General features: G+C 40.7%; 1 protein-coding gene across 2 annotated transcripts; it reads right to left on the bottom strand.

Moving 5' to 3' along the window:
• Positions 1–900: 900 nt before the first annotated feature.
• On the bottom strand, positions 901–20,606 carry LOC147306151 (PDZ domain-containing protein 4-like). 2 transcript variants are annotated; one of them, XM_086278231.1, is made up of 8 exons: positions 17,805–20,606; positions 8,595–8,648; positions 7,799–8,109; positions 7,559–7,646; positions 7,367–7,465; positions 7,214–7,276; positions 6,801–6,902; positions 901–4,266 (listed from the first exon to the last, which is right to left on the bottom strand). In XM_086278231.1, exons 1-8 carry the CDS (start codon positions 17,862–17,864, stop codon positions 2,236–2,238), a joined length of 2,808 nt encoding a protein of 935 aa, XP_086134357.1. In that variant the 5' UTR covers positions 17,865–20,606; the 3' UTR covers positions 901–2,235. The 2 variants fall into 2 exon arrangements, with proteins under 2 accessions (XP_086134357.1, XP_086134358.1); XM_086278232.1 differs by lacking the exon at positions 8,595–8,648 and having other exon boundaries at positions 902–4,266; positions 17,805–20,605.
• Positions 20,607–21,045: the final 439 nt, after the last annotated feature.

The following is a 21,045-nucleotide window of genomic DNA, read 5'->3' as shown; positions in this document are numbered from 1 at the left end:
CTTGTTTCTTCCATAAGAAACAAAGCAAAAATCAAACCTTTAATGGCACCAAATAATTTTGAAATCTCACTCCTCTTCGTGCGTCCCTTTATTGGCTTCCAGTGAAATTTTGAATGCATTTTCAAATGTTATAAATTAACCTCCTAGGACCTGGCATCCACATATGTGGACATCACATTTTACATTAATAAGACCAAAATACTCAATTTTGCTCTACAAGGGCCTGATATCCACTTACGAGGACATTATACTGTTACTGTTCTATCGAAATTTTAAACAAATATCCTCATATGTGGCTGAGTTTTCTTACAAACAAAAATTGTGTAGAAAACAAAAAAATCTATCGATCATCCGAATCAGCCCAAATATCAAAGGGAAATTAAAAATGCATGCCGTGGAAGACTTCGGGTCTTAGGAGGCTAAATATAAAACTCTACTTGGCCACACTCCTGTGTGTAGCAGAGCAACTGAGACCTTATTATAGCTTATTCCTTCTCTCCGATCATCTGGTCCGGGTCTATTAACCATGCTTTTCAGGCTTTGTCACCTGAACTTTGGAGCAGGCTTCCTCACTTCATCATTAGTTCATTTAAACAACTGCTAAATACAAATTTTTATAGGTTAGCGTGTCATTATTCATTTACCCTTTATTTTTGCCTATAGTTCAAACATGTGAACTACATACTGCCATATATGTGTGGAAGGGTCCATACTTGAGATGAGTAATATAAGAAAAGGGTCCAGTTTTGAACTACTGAATTAAAACATGAACAGTATGCTGACTATGCTAAAACACATGAGAAAGTTTCGCCTTAATGCTCTAGTTCCATTAACACAATGCTTTGTATTATTATTATTATTATTATATTCATTTTAATTTATTTATTGGATGAAAGGTTGTTTAGATGAGGATAAGGATGGACAGACTTCTCAAATGATTAGTAAGATGATCACAGCATTTATTTAGAAAAGCTTTCACTGTAAAATGACACACTGGATTTCACAATATTGAACAGACGAGTACACCATGTTTTCTTTTTTCTATGCTAGGATTTTGAGCAAAGTCATAGAAAGACACATCCACAATTACATTATGTTAAAGGCCTTCAATTTTAAAGAACATGAAAAAAAGAACATTTCTGTCTTAATATCAAACATGCATATAAGCCAGATGAAAAATTAGCTTTAGTTTACATAAGTTAGGAAATTAGTCGTCCCATCCTTGGCTATGATTGCAATTCAAGTAGACCAAATTAACAGGAATTTTTTTCAACTTTATTTTGCATTGCAATAGCCTTGATCACAGTCAGCATTAAGATAAACTATACTGCATACTAACCAAAATGTATTGGTCTAGTTTTGCATGAAACGCTATCAAATGATTAATGTGCTTGTATGATACAGTGTTTCTTTTTGGAAAAACGGTAATTAGGCTGCTTTGTGCATCACCGTTTATTTTTTTCCTCTAGATTTATTTTTTTTTTTTTTGTATCATTGAAAAATGTGCTATATACAGTCAAGTCTGCCCGAAAGGAAGGCACCGCTCAGCTCCTCATGACCAAGAAGCATCTGTGATCAGCTGAAGATGTTGGCTTTCTTATGACAAAAACAAAGAGGCATTTGTACATGAACACTTCAAGAATGTAGGAAATTGTAACGACATAAACTGGCACAAAATGTTCTTTTGAAGGTGTGCTTAATGAGAAGTCCTCTGTGGACACTAAATGTTCAGTTTTATGGCACAGAAGTGACTTTAACTCATCTTATTTCACAGCTGCATGGCTCTTGGCTTCACTTTTGATTTTTCTGCATTCTTTCGATCATAAAATAGTTTCTAGTTGTTAAACAGCAGGTGGTTCAATCCCTGACAGCAGACATCGTTTTGTTTACTTAATTCTGTGTCTTTTAGGTCTATAGGTCTGCTACAGTGTATTTAAAATGCATTGCATTTGTGGTCTTCGAGTTCATTTCTTCAATGAATGATCATTTCGACAACATTTTTACTGCGTGTTTTTCTAGACACAGAACGTGACAGTTTTCCTTTTGGATTTTGAACTCAGGTGTAAGGTTTTGTAATCATTACAGTCATTTACCATCATGAATTTGTGTTGCTGCATCTCTGCAGATTAACATTTGTGCCATGGTTTACTGAAGCTGCTCATCCTGAAAGTAAAACACTTTGGCACTTTCTTATATTCCTAACTCTCTGCCCTCACTCTCTGATCATTTCTTTCCTCAGACTGTGGTGACAGACAGCAGGGGGTTATAGACTTTCTTCCCATCCGCAGACCTGGTTCCATGAGCCAGTAGCTCCTGTATAGTGATCCAATTGTCCAGGATTTTGCGACTCCGCTTCTTCATGCTCCTGCGGTGACACAACTCCAGGATTGAAGTTGGTTCTTGCTGTTGTTCGGTTCCCTGCTGTCCTCCTCCGCTGCTTCCCTGCTCCCTCTCACGCTCTCTCAGACAGTCGAGGCGGCTCTGCATCATGAACTCTCTGCGCCGCCGCTGCTCTCGGGCCTTCAGCAGCTGCTGCTTGCGTTCTTCTTTGCTCCAATAACGTCCCATTTTCATTTCGCTTACAGCGTCGTCGTCTGTTGTCATGCCGCTGCGCTCTTCTCTGATCTTCATGGCGCGTGCCTTCAGGAGGCGATCCCTCACAGGCCGCTTGGCCACGTAGCGCGTGCCATCGCTGCGAATCTTCACCTTCCACTCCATTCGAGGGGAGGCAGGCAGCAGTGGAGGAGACAGGGGTAAGGATGCAGCACCTGGGGCCTGGGTAACATCTTTGCATGTGCTACCCAAGCTCATTGGGCTTGCATCGCCTCCATTATCTATGATGCCCTCTTTGGGAGCATTTCTTAGTCCACCCAGCTGCTCAGAGGTGGAGGGGGACCTCAGCTGCATGCAGCTCAGGTAGCGTTGAGGCGGCTGTGTTTCAGTCTGACGGCGAGACAAATAAGGGCTGTTTTCTGCACTGCGTCCACCACCCCTGTCAGCCATTCCGTTAGCTTTGGGATTACGTCTCACTCCTCCATCTGAGCCCCTCCTGGTTCCCCCATCTCTGGACAGGGACCTAACCTTTGCACCAGGGCTGGAAGTCTTTGCTTCAGCCCCTCGCCTGTGAGCGTGGGGAGAATAGGGTTGGTTTAAGTTTTCTTGTATTCCGTCCCCTCTGGTTCCTCTCTCTCTCTGCCGAGTGGACGCTGGAGTCTGCATACCTGCTGAGTGAAGACACTCTCCTCCCTCCAGACTCTGTGTGGAATGTGAAGGGTACTGTTCATTGGCAAGAGGGGTACTCCTGCAACTTTCCCCTCCAGTGTTGTAGGCACTCGTGCTATCTTTGTCTGAGCGCTCCCTCTCGGGAAGCTCGTTGATATCTGAAAGAGCATGGTGACAGGATTCCTCGCTGACCAAAGTACCATTAATGTCCAAGCGTCCAGCTCCTGCTCCAGCCCCTACACTTGCCCCATTCTTTTCCTCTAGAGGCCAAGCCTTCAGGCATCGCTCCCTCAGCTGCTGCATTTTCTGTGCCCTCAGGATGTTGCGACACTTGAATTCCAAGTGGCGCAGTTCCTCTTCTAGGAGAGCCATCTCATGCTGTGTCAGACTTTCATTCCTGTTCACATCCAGTGAGACACCCCCTTCCTCTTGTGCTGGCCCCTGACCTCCCAGTAACTTTAGAGCATTACTGTTCTTTTCATAGTAACACTTGATTTCCAGCAGCTCTTTGTACCTCTCACACTCCTCCTCAGTCAGCCCAGGCATCATCATCCTCACAGGATCTGCCTTGTAGGGCCTTTCCAAACGTTCCCCCTGTTCCAAGCCGCCTCCATTAACAGATTCCAGACCTAAAAGGGAGTCCGTGCTAAACTGGAGGTCCTGGGAATGCAGCAAGGGTGGAGTTTCCCCTCGGCTGGAGAAAAATTTGCGCATGCTGCCTGGTGTGTTGGTTGCATTCGTATTGGAGGCACTAGTGTGGTCGTCTCCCAGAAGGTCATGCTCTGAAGACTCCTCATAGCGTGTGCTTTCATCTGTACGACCCACCCCACTGTCTAGCTCCTGGCTATTGCTCAGCACTGTCTGAAGCAAACTGGGGGAATCCCTGTTCAGTGAATGACTGTGGCTGGGTAGAACACCTGCAAAACCTCCAGGTCCTGCACCCAGAACAGAAGGGCTGTTCTTCACACTATGACAGCTGGCCAGGTGGACAGCATTGTCTAATGGCTCCAGCTCCAGCTCATCTGGATCCAGCTGGTTGTCATTCTAACAGGTAAAAGGTGTATCCAGCACCAGTTGATGATGGCAGTTGTTCGTTGTTGAAGAGACAAAAAACACAGGAAAATTATTCATTTGGAAGTTGGTCAAATCAAAGAATGGGTATCGTAAAAGTCAATGGTAAGTTTTTACATACAATATGAAATTCAGCAGGTATACGGTCATAATATGTTCATATTTCTTGATGGCAGTTAAAATCTGGGCAATGCCGTTCTGAATCACCTGGTGACTCGGTGACATGAGATCTGACTAAAGAGTATTCCACTAATCAAGTCAGGAAAAAAATGCAGCCTTGTGGAAATCATTAATGGACAAAAATGATATAATGACTGTATAATGGTTTTTACTTGAGCATCAACACAGACCTGTCAAAAATCCCTCCCAGGTTACAAGTAGACAGCTTTACATTTTTGAGACAGAACTGTGGAAATGTTTAGATCAATCACTAATAAATCAAATGTATCATTATTTAACTTCAGAGGGTTTTGAGACAAGCCAGCATTTAACGTTTAATATTAACTATGTCAACTGTATAGTTGAGGTGGGTGATGGTATGGTTATGAACGATCTGACTAAGACAAAGCATGTGTAAAGGAAAGGAATGTCACAATTAAAATGGCATCGATGTAATACAGTAAAAAACAAAGAAAGAAACCCGACTCATGTCTACAAAAGAAAAATAATTTCCGTTTCGGCTGAGACATGTTTTCAGTATTTAAATAACCCAAAAGTCTGATAATAACAGTCTGATCAATGATTTAAGTTTAAATACTGGCCTAAATAAAGCTTACATAACGTCCTGACCAGTTTAGTTTCAGTCCCTTGATCTTAGAAAGAATAACCTTTTGAGAATAGCAAGGGTGTCGATTTGTGTGTATTTTACACAGACAGTGTAAGGTGAGTTTAAAGCAGCTTAACAACATCAAAGGTAGTAGACTGTGAAGGAGGCAGTTGCTTATTTATACGGGTAACAGACACAGGAAAACAAGATCCGTGACTCCAGTTCAGACTTACTCTCCTTTTAATCTGGCCTCCAACCAAAGGTGTACTTCAGCGGCTAAACTTTACTGCCTTTATGAACTTGCTGTTGAATTATTAGCCTTAAAATAGTGTTTTAGAGTTGAAAATACATGAAAAAAAAAAAAGAACCTTGAAAATTTGTGGAATTTTTGTGGAAATTTGGACCAATTTTTATCTTAGCAGTACTGATAAAAGCAGCTTTAATTTCGACTACAGTGGATGTCTGAACTGAGTCCTTTTGTGTCACTAGATGGAGCCAGTGGTCTGTAAGATTTTTACACTCAAAAATACATTTGATTTCCATTTACCAATATGTCTCTACAGAAAACAACAAACAAAAAATCTGAGAGGATTAGGTGCCAAAAAGAAAATAAAAGTGATTTGATGTATCAGCATTAGTGGATGAGAGTGATCCAGTCTTTAGAAATTAATGAGAATTTAAATTCATAAAGAGGTGTTGTCTTTTCTAATCTGTTTAATTTGCAGACTTGATTGGCACCCCCTCAAAAGCTAATTAGTTATATTTCAAATACTTGGTCTCAAATTAGTAAACAATTCACTCCTCCTCCTCTTTGCCTAATTGGTTTGATTTGAATGTGAACTGCATGCAGACCGTGAGGCGAGCTATTGATTAGGTTCGTTTTCATTCTCATTCTTTGGCAAACCCCTTCAGTTCTCCTTCTTTCTCCCACAGGGCAACAGATCTCTTTAATCTCTGCTTGTGCATTTCCCTCTGATGATTCTCCCTCTCTCACTTGAATCCTAATGTGGGACAATGCCTTAGCAATATAAATCTTGTCAGCCTTTCACAGCCAGTGCTTGTGCTCTAAGACAAGGACGCATTTAAACAGAGGACAGGCTGTTTGTGTGTGTGTTTGGCTTAAACCATTTTAATGAGTGCCTTTTAAATCTGCACTAAAACTCAGACCGCATACAAATTTTTTGCTTTCTCACATATTTTGCCTGCCTCCATATGAAGCGCGTTCTTGTGAAGCTTTGCAATGAAAAATCCATTTGAGCGGGTCGACACGTGTTGTGGTTTTACAAGTAATTTGGCAGAGGTATGTTATTCAGGGCCGTCTGATGTGTGTTACAGTGCCCCCATATCTGCTGGAAGAGTGACCTTGAGTGAAACAAAGTGGTGCCACATTAGCACTGCGAGTACAAGCACTATTTGTCTTTGTCTCTCCCTTCATGTTATCTGTGTTCTCATCGTGTTTTTGCACCCCTTTGCTTTTCTGCCTCCTGAAACACTAAAGCACAACGCCAAGTTATTCCTTTTGTTTTCTATCTCTTCTTTTATTTGTTCTTGTGTCTAAATTACCTTTCATTTTTGTAACTAAATGTTAATGTAATGTCTGTAGTATCACCTATATCCAAGCAAACAAATTTGCTGCTGCTCAAAAAGGGAGATAAAGGGAGAACAGTGCATTTTTCCGCTGGGTATTTTGACTGAATTTTGTAGCATTTTCCCCTAAAAACTGCATCTCCAATTTCCTCACCTCTATCTCGGGTCGTGCGAGAAGCAGGGATACATTAGTGCTGTCCTCTCTGGTGAGAATAGCTACCGCCTCCTCTCTGTTCTGGATGTCCACTCCATTTATCTGACAGTGAAAGGAGAGAATAATGTCAGATAATGTAAGAGCCTTAATACCAATGTTAGATTGAATTAAAGTGCACAGTTCAGGAAAATGGGTTTCTTTATTAAGCTACTGAAAAAACCTCTCTGTAGTTTAATAGCATAGGAAATAATATTCAAGAAGAATTCATCTTAAATGTGGCGCTATTAGCAAATTCTTTTGAAATGAGGCACACAGGATGTGGTCCAGGGGGTTATCTAAGACTTCAGATTTAGGCATTAATATTACATAAAGTAATGGCATAGAAAAGGAACCTTAGCTTAGAAAACCTCTACCTGTAGTATTCGATCCCCTTTGCGGATACGACCATCCATTGCAGCTATACTGTTGGGGTTCACCTAAAACGATAACGGCTGGAATTATGAACAAATGGGAACTACTTTTTTGAACTACTGATAAAGTTTTAACATTCATGATACTGTCTTCACCTCGCCTACATAGATCCCAAGGTCCTCCTCCTCATCAGTTCTGTAACACACTGTCAGACCCAGTTTATCCTGCTGTCGAGACTTGTACAACTCCACCTCCTGATGTAGTTAGAAGAAAGTTAACGAATGTCAGACAGGAAGTGGGGATCAGCTTTCTGTACTAGAGTTTTGAGGTAGCTAATAGGCTCTCACCTCATATTCCAGCTCATCCTGCCTGTCCACTTCATGCTGGTTGATGTCGAAGTAGTCTGTGGGGTCATAGTATACAGGCTCTATAAAGCTGAGGATGAGAAAATTCATGAAATATTTGAGTAATTGGGGCAGCTACCGACTTCAAATGTGTGAACAGAATGGCATGGGATAGCACAGCAGGTGAGTTCTGGTCTGATGGTTGGACATGCTGCAGAATCCAATTAAACTGCTCCCACTCACAGTTCATTGAGTAGATATGGTTCCAGGAGTGGAGGCAGAGGAGGGGATGGTGGCGGGTCGGGTGGGGGTGGAGCTCCACAGGGATGCTGGCTGCTCTTGCCCAGAGTCAACATATGCTGGAAGCTGATGTCTGTTTGGGTGCAGCTGTCCACACAGTCGGCCATGCCCATGGTCACTGGCACTTGGCCTCCAGGAGCTCCTGCTAAGCCCGCCCGTCTGCGGGCCCCCCTCCTCAGTATGCTGGATAGCACAGGGTCCCGTATGTCCAGGGTGGGATCCCCCGACAGACGTGTCAACTCCTTCCCATTCACCTGAAAAAAAACAACAACAACAAACATCACAATTCAATAGTGGAAGAGCAAAATGAGAGGAGGAAGAGGAATAAAATAAAATAATTCCAGGAAGAAGAAATAAGCTGTAGATTTTCCACAGCTGCAAAAAATAAACAGCAAGCAGAAATGACCAGAGACGGAATTTTAGTAAAAACCAAACCATAAAGATGCTGATATGAATGACAAGAAGTGGAGGAGAGGAAGATAGCAACTCATATCAGCAGTTAGATTAAATGGGCAAGGTTAGTTCACAGACGGAAATGAAGGAGGGGAAACTACAGCTACAGATACCTAAAATAAAGCAAAACTGACACTAAGTTAGTGAACAGAAAACTCAAAACATACACTTGAGTGTCACAAAGCTAGTAGACTTCATACAGGGACATAGAAGCGTAAAAACAAGTTATATAAAAGGCTTCGACACATCACACCAAGCAACAGAGCAAAAAGCCGAATACTGAGACCTTCAATCGACCATCAGCGTCAAAAGAGCACAGCATGTTGCTTATGTGACCCTTCTGTGGAGAGAAAGAAAGCCATCAGGAAAATGGTGAAGTTAGAAAGTAATTACAACTGTGAATAGATGGAAAATGGAAAGGGGTCACTGAGAACTTTTTTTTTCTTATAATGGAGCGGACCAAAGGTAATGGCAGAGAAAAATCGCATATTAAGCTTCAACATTGACAAATATCAAATGGAGTTTCCTCAGTACGTTAGTCATTCTGGTCTGCAAAACACTTTTATCTTTCGCCTGTGCAAAATAAAGGTGATTCCTCTCTGCATAAATCTTTCAATCTGGAAAACATAGTTTCATTTTCCTTCTTTTTACAGAAGAGTGGGAAATGAAACTGAAAACCTTCGTAACATAATTTTTTGCCAGCAAATTACACTTTCAGAATTTTGATCGGGAAAACATTTATATCTATGTTTCATAGGTATTTCAGATATTTTATTAAGCATACTTTTATGTTCTTAAACAGACCCAAATATACGCCACAGTATACTGCTCCTGCTTGTGTATGTTTTGATTCACTTGTGCTGTTTTAATATCCTTTGGCTTTTGAAACTTCTCCTTTCTGTCCATGTACTGTTCGAACAGCAAAGCGGAGAGAGGGCATTAAAAATGTAAGATTATTGAAAATACAACTGGAGAAAAAATGAAACAGTACAAGGATTTTGCCTTCAAGGTGACTTAAAGCAAAACAATCCTTATCATACCAAGCAGTGCTTTGCACAAACCTAAGGGAGAAAGATTCATTCAGTATTCAGGCTAAACTGGCTTGACTACCACCACAGAATGAAATGTTATGTATTTTATACATTCAGCTTTCCCACAACATGTGATTTCAGTACTCTTTTATTATAACAATAGCCCTAATTTCTTCAATATTTTAGTTGACGAACAACTAATTATAGGTAACATTATACTCAGTGGTTTATTTCTAATTTGCAATTATAGTACTGTGCAAAATTCTTGAGTCACTCCTCATTTCTTTGTTTGGTAGGAAAATTGAAATAGCTGCAGGATTTATTGGAAGATGCTTGTATTAAAATACAGTATATGAGGAAAAACATAATTTGCACAATTCTAATGAGACTGAAAGCCACCATTTAGTCTGACCACTTTTATTCTTCAACACAGACTTAACTCTCTTAAGCAATATTTCATGTATATCTGAGTAAATGTAAGTAGTCTTCAGCAATAGTTCTCCATGCTTCTTCAAAGAGATTCGTTGGATGGAATGCCGTAGTCGTACTCCTTCAGTAATTTTGAGATCCAAGGATAGTGTCCCATTGTGTTTTTCTATCTAAGTGTGCTTTTATTGGTTGGCATTGTGTTTGGGATCATTATCATGATGAAATGATCAATTTAACAAAAATAAACTACAAGAAACTCTGGATCTTTACAAGATAAATATAAATAAAGGTGGCATGGCTCTAGACGTTTGCATGGTATTGCATGCTAGCATGGAAGCTAACAATAGCTTTAAGCTAACTAGCTATTGAAAATTATGTATAAAATATATATTGTATATAAAAGATGGATATAGCTTCAGACTATACTACCGTGAAGTGCATTTCTGCAAGTACTTTAGCTTTACTGTATACTTCTAATATCTAGTAATCTTTTGAAAATGATTAAAAAAACAACAAGGGAGTGTGTCATGTTACCAATTAGCAGAATGCTAGCAATTTATAATGAAAAACCATTTTCCCTGTGAGAAAAACTAAAAGACATAAGTGTATTTCAGTTCTGGCATATTATTACTAGTGCATTTGTGAAAACTAAAAACTACAGGCCCTTTGGTCCAGAAGCAGGACTGAATAATTGTTTTAGGTGTTTAGCTTCATTTTCAGTTTGTGGTCATGATTGCTATTTTTAAGTCTGAATACAGTGATTTTGGTTTTATATATTATGGCCTCAATTAGAGTCAAATGGGAGACTAAAGCTGGGTTTCTGATGAACCTATACTAATTAAGCTAAACAGCAAGCCTCCGCTGGCACTAATAGATTGCTGGTTTATCAGTCAGATCACCCCCTTGCTCATTATGTCGCATTTCAAGACACTCCAAGATGACAAACACAGGATGCTGTAACAGTGGATTTGTTCATCTTTTTTATGCAGTCCGTTAAGGATAAGGATCAGAATATTATCATTGCTTCAACAACTGGGGCCTCATAGAGCCAATGCGTCACACGTTTGTAAATTTCAATCTAAAATACCATTAATTTAAAGACATTTACATCACATGTAGATGAATTTAATTTTCTTGGTGTCATTCCGTATGAGAGACAGCAAAATGAAGATGTGTGCATACCAATGTTACTGAGCCAGACAGCCTTGGTATAATTTCATTCTTGTTGTACACAGTCACTGACCTTGGCTGTCTGCGACTCGCCACATCTTTACCACTCTGCTTCATGTGCCCACTCCCTCTTTCAAATCTTGTCCCCTTCCAGTAATTGCATGTCAAATCAATGTTCCCCTGTGCAGCCAAGCACAAAAACTTTCTTGCCGCACTGGGCTCCTGTTCCCCACACTTTTTTTCTTCCCCACATTGGTTCTCCCACATACTCCTACAGCAACTGCATCTCCATCCCTTGGGGTCTACCTTTCGTGTTTTTCCATAGCATCAAATTCCTTTCTGTTCTCTGCATCTAAAGCCATGTCCTCTCCTGCTTCTTCTCTCTCCAGTTTTCTCCAGGCTCTGCATTTATTTTGCCATGCTGCCTCAGCAGTTCTGTCTGCTCTGTCCCTTCCCTCGAGATAGCAATTCGCACTCCTCTATTTCCATCTATTTCTGCTGGTACACCTTCCTCTCACTAATGTTCCTCCATAAATCTTGCTGCCTTTCTTAATGAGGCTCTTCACTACAAATAAGACACTTCCTCCCTGCATGACCGACTAGTGATGAAGGAATTAACAATCTACAATTTGTGTGTTTTGTATTATGTTTGTTGCAACACTCAACTCATTATCTATTTTTCACTGTAGGACATTTCTATTGTTCCTGTGCTGTATGCCCTTCACGATCAGAGAGAGGCTATTAGAAGTCAGCTCCATGGTCATGAGTGACAGGTATGAATACTGATAGAAGGGGTAAAAGGGGGCTTTCTCATTTATTATCAATGAGAGGTGCTGAGATTGCTTTTAAGATGACTTCATGCGGGGTAAACGTTGTTGTGTGTTAGGCAGCTTTTCAGATCCGACTTGATGGACAATCCATTACACTCTTTCCAAATGCTGTACTCTATTTTCTCTGGGTTACTGGGTCATTATGTACATTTGCGGTTTAGAAGCTAAACTATGCATTCACAAAAAAATAAAATGTAAAAAACAAAAGCTGCTGTTGCTCACCCATCCCCAGGCTCCTTGTGTAGTTTATTTACATTTAAAATTATATTAAAATTCAGAAAAAACAGTCTCCGAGATTCACAGCAGGGGGCTGGCGGTGGTGGTATCTACGGTGGCTGTGAAGTGGAGGGTGGGGATGTTGTGGATAGAGATGAAAGAGAGGCTGAGTTCAAAGTGTAGACGGAGAAAGCAAAGCATACGAGACATAAGGAGCGGAAAGGAGGTGAAGAGAGGTGTAATGATGATGGAGAGATGTAGAAAACAAGCTTTCAAGAATTGGCCGGGTAAATGTAAACAGAGAGAGAGCCTGACACTGCGATCGAGACTTGCATGTAAACACACACACACAATGGAGCTTACGGGGAATTACTAAGTGGTTGATGCATAATTAGTTTTTATCCGAGAGCCCTTTAAAGAGCAAATTAATCCCATGTGCGGTACAACAGGCTGAGATGAAAAAGAAGGGGGAAGGCAATGACTCACTACACAATAATGCACATTATCTCACACATAGTCTTCATTGTAGGTTAAAAAACCCCTACACAAATAAGATCAATCTTAATCTAAAGTGCAGCCTTTAAGCTTTTCTTCTCAGCATCAACAAATGTTTTTCCAAGCTTGTGTTCATTTGCATTTCCATAGTGTTTATGCAGGAGCATGCATGAACGATACCTGCACCAACCACCCCCGACTTATTGAATTCTGACTTGTTTGGTAATTGAGTTTTCTCATCCTCCCATGCTTTGAAAGCTGCACCAGTCACCTCAGAAAATCAATTAATCTGGAGACAGAGCTGACCTACTCCAGATATAACCCCGATTGTTTGATATCACCGAGCTAATTTAAGTAGACAAGCCTGGAGTGGTTGTCTTATTATAAAGTGATAACACTGAGAAGATATCGATTTGACAAAGTATTCACACATTGATCATCGCAAGGATAAGCAGAAGAGAATGGATGGATTCACAAATTGCTTTAAATGCTTAGGTAGATACATAGATTGGGCATAGACAAACACACCTTTGGCATTACAGACAGCTGACACTTGAGAAGGTAACAAACAGTCTGTCAGGCAGTCTATTTAACTCCTTTAAATTACCTGTTTGTCTTTTCCTTTTTGCTCCAGTTGATGCTTCAATTATTTCTAACACACTGTTAGGGTTACATAGAAACACAGTCATACTGATGCCAAGAAGGTTATGTGATCGTTCGGTTTATCTGTTAGTTTGCACAATTACTCATGAAAATCTTATCACAGCTGGGACCCAACTTAGAAGTGATTAACTTTTGGAAATGATCCATATCCGAATCTGGATCTGGATTGCCACTGTGAGATAGGCCAAATTGGACATTTTCCACACACCAGTTTCATGATTACTAATACAGAAAATGTGTAACTGTGATATTTAAAAGCTGAAATGCCATCTAATAAATAAATAACATGGAAATGATTCCAGTCATTCATCTATTATTCTGATATTATTCTAAATAACTGAGTGACTGTATGGGTATTGTTAAAGACTGTCTCCTGCAATTGTATTTTGTGTTTAATTGACCAGAAAACACCAGAATTTGACTGATATCATTATTTTCTTTTCTTTCGACATTGCAGTAACATCATTATCACGGTCACTGAACTGATACTGATATTGTCAATCATCGCAGTCCTCATTTCTTGTCATTTTTTCACAAATACATATCAAATTAAAATAAGAAAAATCGAGACACATCATTTTGATTATCTTAAGAAAAAATGACAGGCTTAGAGGGATCCAGTTATTCTTGTTGATCCAGGGACTAAACCCATTCGTGGGAAGGAGGGAACTGACAGTCTTGGCAGAAAAATGCACTCTCCATCTGCTCATTTTGATGTATTTGTCAATATCTTTAGCTCCTCCTGTGAACAGGATGTTGGTGTATAAACATATAACGAATGGCTATATGAGACAACTGAGTTTAAATTGTTTAGGTAGGATTTATAGAAGCAGCACTTCACCTTATATTTGACTACTTTATAATGTGCTGTAAACAATTTCTCGCCAGTTTTAAGATGTTAGATAGAATAAAATAGTATTTTAACCAATTCAATTAAAGTATTTATAGGAAAAGGTGTAAATAAAGAAAAATTATATAATCGGTGAATGATATCATAACTCCAATATGATAGCACTGCAGTACAGCATGCTGTTGAAATACTTCTGTAGTAAATCATGTTACAGTATACTGTCAGATGTGTCTTTATTCTGTCCACATGTGCCAGCATGCGGCTGCCTTTGTCATTCACACACACCGGGGTGCACCGGCTGGGTGTGATTGCCTCTGTGCACTTATCCAGCTTTATCAGCTGGTCATTGGTATGTATCGATTCTGATGTGTTTGCTTCTTGCCAGTGTCAGCATGTTTCTTCTTGTCACCGTGAATGAAAGCACATCAGGTCCGTTTAATGACGCGGGTTGCCATGGAAACAGCCTCCTGCTTTACAGTGACGGGAGAGGAAAAGAAGGGAGCGGCTGAAGGGCTCAGAGGGGAGGAATAGGTTTGCTGAGTGTGTGGATCAGGTACTCTGTAAAATGTATGTAAAATAAAATGCTGCTTAAAAAATGGTTGGTAATATTCATATCTGCCTGCAGCTCTGCGATTCATCAAGTGAACCGAAATATTTCTTCTTACTTGTGGCTGTAGGACGCAGTATTGATTAGAAACATGCCAATGGGTGTGTACCAACCACCAGTATGCAGCGTATGTGTAGCAGAGGCCCAATGTATAATGCATGAGTTTTATTCCTTTGGCAAGAGAAGCAAGTGTTTTGATATAGTCAGATTTAACAGGCTGGTTTTAGAGCGCGATGTAGCTGTAAGCTGTTTAACGCTGTATTTATTGTCTAATGACAGACTCAGTTACTCAGTAGACTGCATCTAATTTGAAGGTATAATTATACATGTTAGTTAAGGAAAACAGCTCAAAGCCGCTTCCCTCTAAAGGGAAAATGAATAGCGTGGAAAGCCAGGAAATGTGGGGTGCAAGTGTAATTATGTTTCTCTTTTATGATGTTTTTTTTAATGATTAAGTGCCGTGTACCTCAATTTTTTGCTTGGCGTGATCTTTGGATTATTCAGCCATCTGCACAGCAAGATTTGCTTTTTCAGTTATCGTTACCGTAAAATAACCTTGATTGAATTTTGTGTAGAGAAGCAGGTTTCTGATCACCTTCCTGTTGCTTTTTTTTGCTTCTTAAGTGTTTTACTTTTTTTTTTTTTTTTTAGCAGTTTAGCACAAACCAGCTCGTGCTTCTTTTATGAGACTTCTAGTGTTCATAATATTCTGATTGCACTTGTAGCGATCAGCCTCTCTAAGCCAAGGGCTTTGGCTCCGCTTTGATACCCCATCTGCGTTCGCTCTCTTGTCTCATACTTGTTTTTCATGTTTAATAGACCACACTGTATGTAGTCTTGCTGTCTCACCACCTCAATACTTTTGGGTGCAGAGAAAGCATCTTTCTCTGCAACATGACAAGTCTTCTGCCTGCTCCAAATCATACACCCTATTTTCACGGCTGTCACTCTTCACTCCACTCCTCACCACACCCGTCTGGAAGGCACGTGCAGGCGTCTGATCAAGCTGAATGGACTCTGGGATGACAAACCTTGACAGATGCCTATGTCTGACACAACCCTCGAGTACAGTTGACTTCACAATCACCCGATTAATGAAATTATGTGTTTTCTACTTGCCACAATGCTGACCTGCATGCAGTCAGTGTCGTTATTGCTGACTCTTGTTAGGTAAGGTCACTGATTGTGGAATGATCCACCCATGCTCTGAATTTATGATCACATACCAAACTGTGCACGCTACCTCATCACCCCTCACCCTCCACCCTGGGGATTTGTGAAGTCACTCAAACCTCTATATTCGCCCCTGCTCCCTGAAGTGTTCAAATCAATTACTTTTGACATCTAAGGACAAGCAGCGGGGAGAAAAGACAGTCAGGCTTTCCCAGACGCTTTCATTCACATGCTTGGACTCCCTCTTTGACACATAACTGTGCTTCTGTTTGGGCTCTCTTCCTGTTTTCCTCTCTCTTGGCATTGCCTTTGGCACCAGATGCAACTCAGTTAACTGGCTTACACCCCGACTTCAGCAGGCAATAGAGTTTCAGCTGAGGCTTCTGGTGCCACAGATACTACAAGTGTTGCACTCCATAGCTATGTGTGCCGAGCATTTTTCATGCTTAGTAAGCATGGGACCTCTTTTCGGTCACCGCATGCATCACGGCGTTGCGGAGCAGCAGCTTCCTTTAGGCACTGCACAGCCAGATGAGCTTACTCACATTCAGTCTGTGGTCCCAGTTGGCAGGTGGTGCTGAAGCTGTAACCGTGGCAACCCCTCTCTCTCACAACACTTTAGCCCAGTTTAACAACCCATCCATCCTCATGCCTCTGTGGCTCTGCACCACAAGGCTACTTTGTCTGTGCCAGCCTATCTCTCCATCTCATGCAGTGGTACCCTGTTCTCTCAGATCATATCATCGTAATCACTGTGAAGTACCATTATCATAATTATCAGTATTATTGTCACTAGATGACTATTCCAATACATCAATTAGCAGGCTTGTTCAAGAGGTACTAGGCTAATTTATACATGTATAAAAATCCATAAAACGGAGGAGAGAAGAAAAAGCAGGTTATGACTTTGAGTTTGCATCAGTCGGGCTGATTCACGTAATTAACTTTATTTATTGATGTTTATTTGCAACTAGTTTTATTCATTTCTTTATTTGTCAAGGACAAATAGCCTTTTATAGCACATACCATGACTTACAGTGTAACTTCACAACTGTTATCTTGTAATTTTCCTGCATTCAGCTTATCATTTCCAGCACTGAAAAAACTTACAAGTAGGTAAATGAGAAAAGGAGGGTAACAGTTGAAGGTTTTAAACAAATTCTATTTAGAAGTAATGAGTATAATCAGACAATTTTTAAAGAACGTGGGAAAACATATGAGGAAGATACAAATTATACTGCAGGAGGAAAAAAAACTATTTATTAAATACGAGCTGATTTTCATCTGCAGTACCTGGACAGGTAAACACACTTTTTTGGAAAGTTATTAAATAAAAATGCATAGATACAAATCTGTGTAGCTGTATTTTATAACAATTAATTTGAATATACTTACATAGCCTAAAAAGCCCGAATAGGCTCCTGATCTTTCCCCACTCAGAAACACAGAGACATTGTAAGATCTTAATATATTAGGTACACACACACCCTATATTCATTAATCACATTATGACCCGATCAATATAACCAATATAAATCAGGTTGGTGAAGGAAGAAATGGTGATGTGGTGCTAACGTTGTGTTTTGATTTACTAATTAGAGATATTTATTATCCTTTACATTTGCTTCAGTTTAAATAACTGTGGCCAACATGTCATTAACATCTTTCTATGCACATAATTTAGAGCTAATGTCATGAGCTGACTCTATGGATTTTATTTTTGTTGTTTTAATCAGCGTGGCTCATTTATGCAAAATTTATTTGGGATTCAAAACAGTTTTTTGTGTTGTTTTTTTTGGGTGTGTAAATGGTTTAGTTAAATTGTTGGCAAGAAATGTTGAGCGTCTGCTGATTTCTGAGAAAGGTGGTTGTGACCTGTGCAGCAGCTTCACTGTAAGGAAAATAACAAGTTGGGAGAGAATAACAAAGAATACTTTGGGGACACACGCAAACACTTCCGCTTGAAGACTCACGAAGAAAGAAATTCAAGAAAGTCAAAGGACAAAGAGAGGAGAGGAGACAGACAGCTCACCTGGAACATGACCCTGTATTGTTCCTCAGGTTTTTGGACCACACACATGTTGCACCCCATCGTGGCTGTGCGGGTCCCACAACTGCCCCAGATGACCAACGCTCACACCAGGATTCTTTGTGCGGTCTTTGTCTATGGCAGTGGGAGAGCCCCACCCTCATTCGCAGGGTTGTCCTCAGAGTAACACACAACACATCCCTGGCTGGGAAGAACACAGTTTAATTGGCTGTGTCACTGTTCGCTTCTCTTCCGTGCTGTTTGCAGCTCAAGTGTTGTAATCCAGAGTAAATTTAAACGTGGAGATAGTTTCAGAGCAGCGAGCCCACGTGTTAGTTTCTGTTTCCATGGCAAGCAGAAATGTGTCTTGTTTAAGTTTGTGTGCTTGTTGTAGATCAGGAAGGATTTTTGGCTGGATCTGTGGAAAAGATGTGCTTCAAGAGTCCTGCTGGTTTGTGTGTCATTCAGTAGATCAGGCATAAAATGTTGTGCTTATCCAGTAACTTTTCAAAAACGATCACACGGAAAGCTTGCTGTAAATTGCTACAGTGGCTTTTTAGTTTGAAAAACTGCACTAAAAGATAAAGTTTTCCCAGAAGAACTCTCGCTGAACTCTCCCACGCTGTTCCTGAGTCTTTTTCACTCAAAGAACTAAACTTCCAAAAAGCACATTTTCAAAAATGCTCTTTGAGCCCGTTAGATGCAAACAATGCAGCTATCAAAGAATTTGCCTCAGTTTTGTTTTTTCCTTCTGCTATCATCGCTGCCACTTGGAGCTTCCCATCTACTACACTCTTTCTCTCTTTCCAGGACTGCTGAGTGTGGCTGCTGAGATAATTTAGCCTCCTCAGTGTCTTTTTAGAACCCTCTTTACCTATTCTGATCCTCCACTTAACGATCAATGCGTGTTTAAAGTAATTTCATAATTTAAATCTATTGAAATGCACAGAGTAGGGAGGTGGGGCAGGTTGGGTGGTGCCCGTTATGCCAGTAGCCTGGATCTCTAAGCCCTTGCTGTGCAGCTAAGATAAGCTGCATGCCACAGACAACAACCTAAAGACAAGCACACCTACAGACACATCAAGACAGGAAACAAGACACGATTCTTTCAACTACAAGCTTTACTGCACGGAGGGAGTGCCAATTTTCCTGTAACTATCAGCAAAACTGTCATTTTTCAGAAAGCTTCTCCAAACAATACAAACAAATAAAACATACAGAAACTGTAAAGTTTGCAGATTGTTACAGCAAATTGCAGCATTTATCTGATCTGTTGTCAGAAGTCATGACCAGTTATTAACCACTCATATTCAGCTAAACCATACTCAGGACTATACCTAACTGCTCATGGGTTGGACCCACTGATTGATTATAATTACTGACACCTCCTATCCAGTCTGTGTTGGGAAATCAATACAAAACTGATTCATTGATCAGCTGGATTTTGTGCTGGGTGGGTTGTTGTTGAGCTCAAGGTTCTTTATGACAAGTACCACCAATGTTCATCCTACATATCCAATTAATTCATTTAGAAAGGCACCTTATTTCTTAGGAATTTGCAGACATGCTCTGCACTGTTACTAATTCTGATGCTTTACTTTTAACTCTTCAAATAAAGCTGTTGTAAACTGTCTCACTGAATTTAAATATGAATTGAAATTCCCGTTTGCTTTAGGATTAGCCTCAGTCTGCCTCCTTCAAAGAAAACTAGAATTAGAATATGCCATATTCCTGTCTCCTCCTTTGCCCTTTAAGTGTCATCATATTACTCAGAGCATTATCATTAATCCTCCAGCAAGAGGTCATAGTTTGAAAGTCTTGTCTCAAAGTACCATCGCGCTGTCTGCTGCCAGTGACAAGGTGTTACAGCTGCTAATCTTTATTCAAGGTCTGCTACACCTGTATTCTTTCCAGAGGCTGTGTAATCCCAAACTCCACACACACACACACCAAGTGGCATCCTCACTCACACAAGCACAGAGGAAAGCTAAATACACTCAATGAACCGCATGATAACTTGGGAGAAACAACCTGATAGTCGAACTCTCGAGATCAGACGGCCAATCAACCTATAGTGAAGTGCTAGACAGGCTCAGCAGGCAAGCCAGTTCCAACTGTCACCCAGTCTTTCCACCTCCTGCTCAGCATCATCATCTACCTCTACCTGAGTGTCAGTCCTACATGATTGTTGCAGTTGAGTGTTTAGGATGTTTCCCAGCCTGCCATGCTTTCAGAATAAAATATGGCATGGCACGCTGTGACAAACGCAGCCTTTCTGTTAGAGTGGTGGGTGTAAAAATATATGTCCTGTGCTTGTGTCAAAGTTAGTCCATCTTCAGTGTGCTGCAGGAAATTCAAGAACATCAGTCAGTAAGTCCATTTTAATCCTTCTTTTGTCCACTGGTCTTTCCCTTTGAAACATCCACTGGAGGATATTTATTTGTAAGAAAAGAAATAAAAACCATGGCGAGTATTCCGGGTGGTTAGAGTGTTGTGCAGAGTGCAGCGCTAGTCTCAGGTCAGTGATACATCACCGTCAGCAGCCTCACAAGATGAGAGAAATCATTAAAGGCTGATTGGAGGATACTTCTTGGCGTCTCCCCCTGGGCAAGACGATAAATGCACCCCCCCACTGCAGTGGAGGGGGAGAAACAAAAGGCGGTTGTTCCCCAGCGGTGAAGGAGCTTACTGATCTGCACGTCGCACTACTACTAAAACTGCATCTTCTGGTTTTACACTGTATAATCTCTTTCTTCCTCTGTCTCTCCCCCACCCTCTTTCTCTCCATATCCAGGGCTGGGCCACTGCTCTCTTTTCCAGTCCCCCATAATTTTTACCCACACCTCATTTGCTACCCTCTCCCTCCTCCTTACACTCTCCTCTCCCCTGCCTCTCTTGGTCTGCTTGTCTGCAGGCAAGAGAGCAAGCACTAGAAAGTCTATGCGCTCTGTTTCGGCAGGACAGGACAAGATAACGAGCAACGCCACATAAAAGTGAATGAAATATCAAGATTTTCATGCACTGTACTACCAAGATGTGCAAGAAAAGTGTGGAATCGGTTCATTTAAGCAATTCAGTGTCAACCCTTGTTGAGATGTATCAGAAAGAAAAAGGATGATTGCACTTTTTCATTCCAATAAAAATGCCCAGAGCAGGTAGAGAGCTGATGACTGGCTGTGCATTTAGATGAGGTTCTGTGCTGCCACAAAGAAGGAGGGAAGCGAAACGGGGGGGTGGAAAAGAA

This window comes from Aulonocara sp. 'chitande type north' Nkhata Bay, linkage group LG20, assembly GCF_057382095.1.
Source record: "Aulonocara sp. 'chitande type north' Nkhata Bay isolate Kocher_YH1m ecotype deep benthic linkage group LG20, A_spYH_male_GT1.1, whole genome shotgun sequence".
In the NCBI taxonomy this organism is placed as follows: domain Eukaryota; kingdom Metazoa; phylum Chordata; class Actinopteri; order Cichliformes; family Cichlidae; genus Aulonocara; species Aulonocara sp. 'chitande type north' Nkhata Bay.
This window is presented reverse-complemented; position numbering and strand designations above follow the sequence as displayed.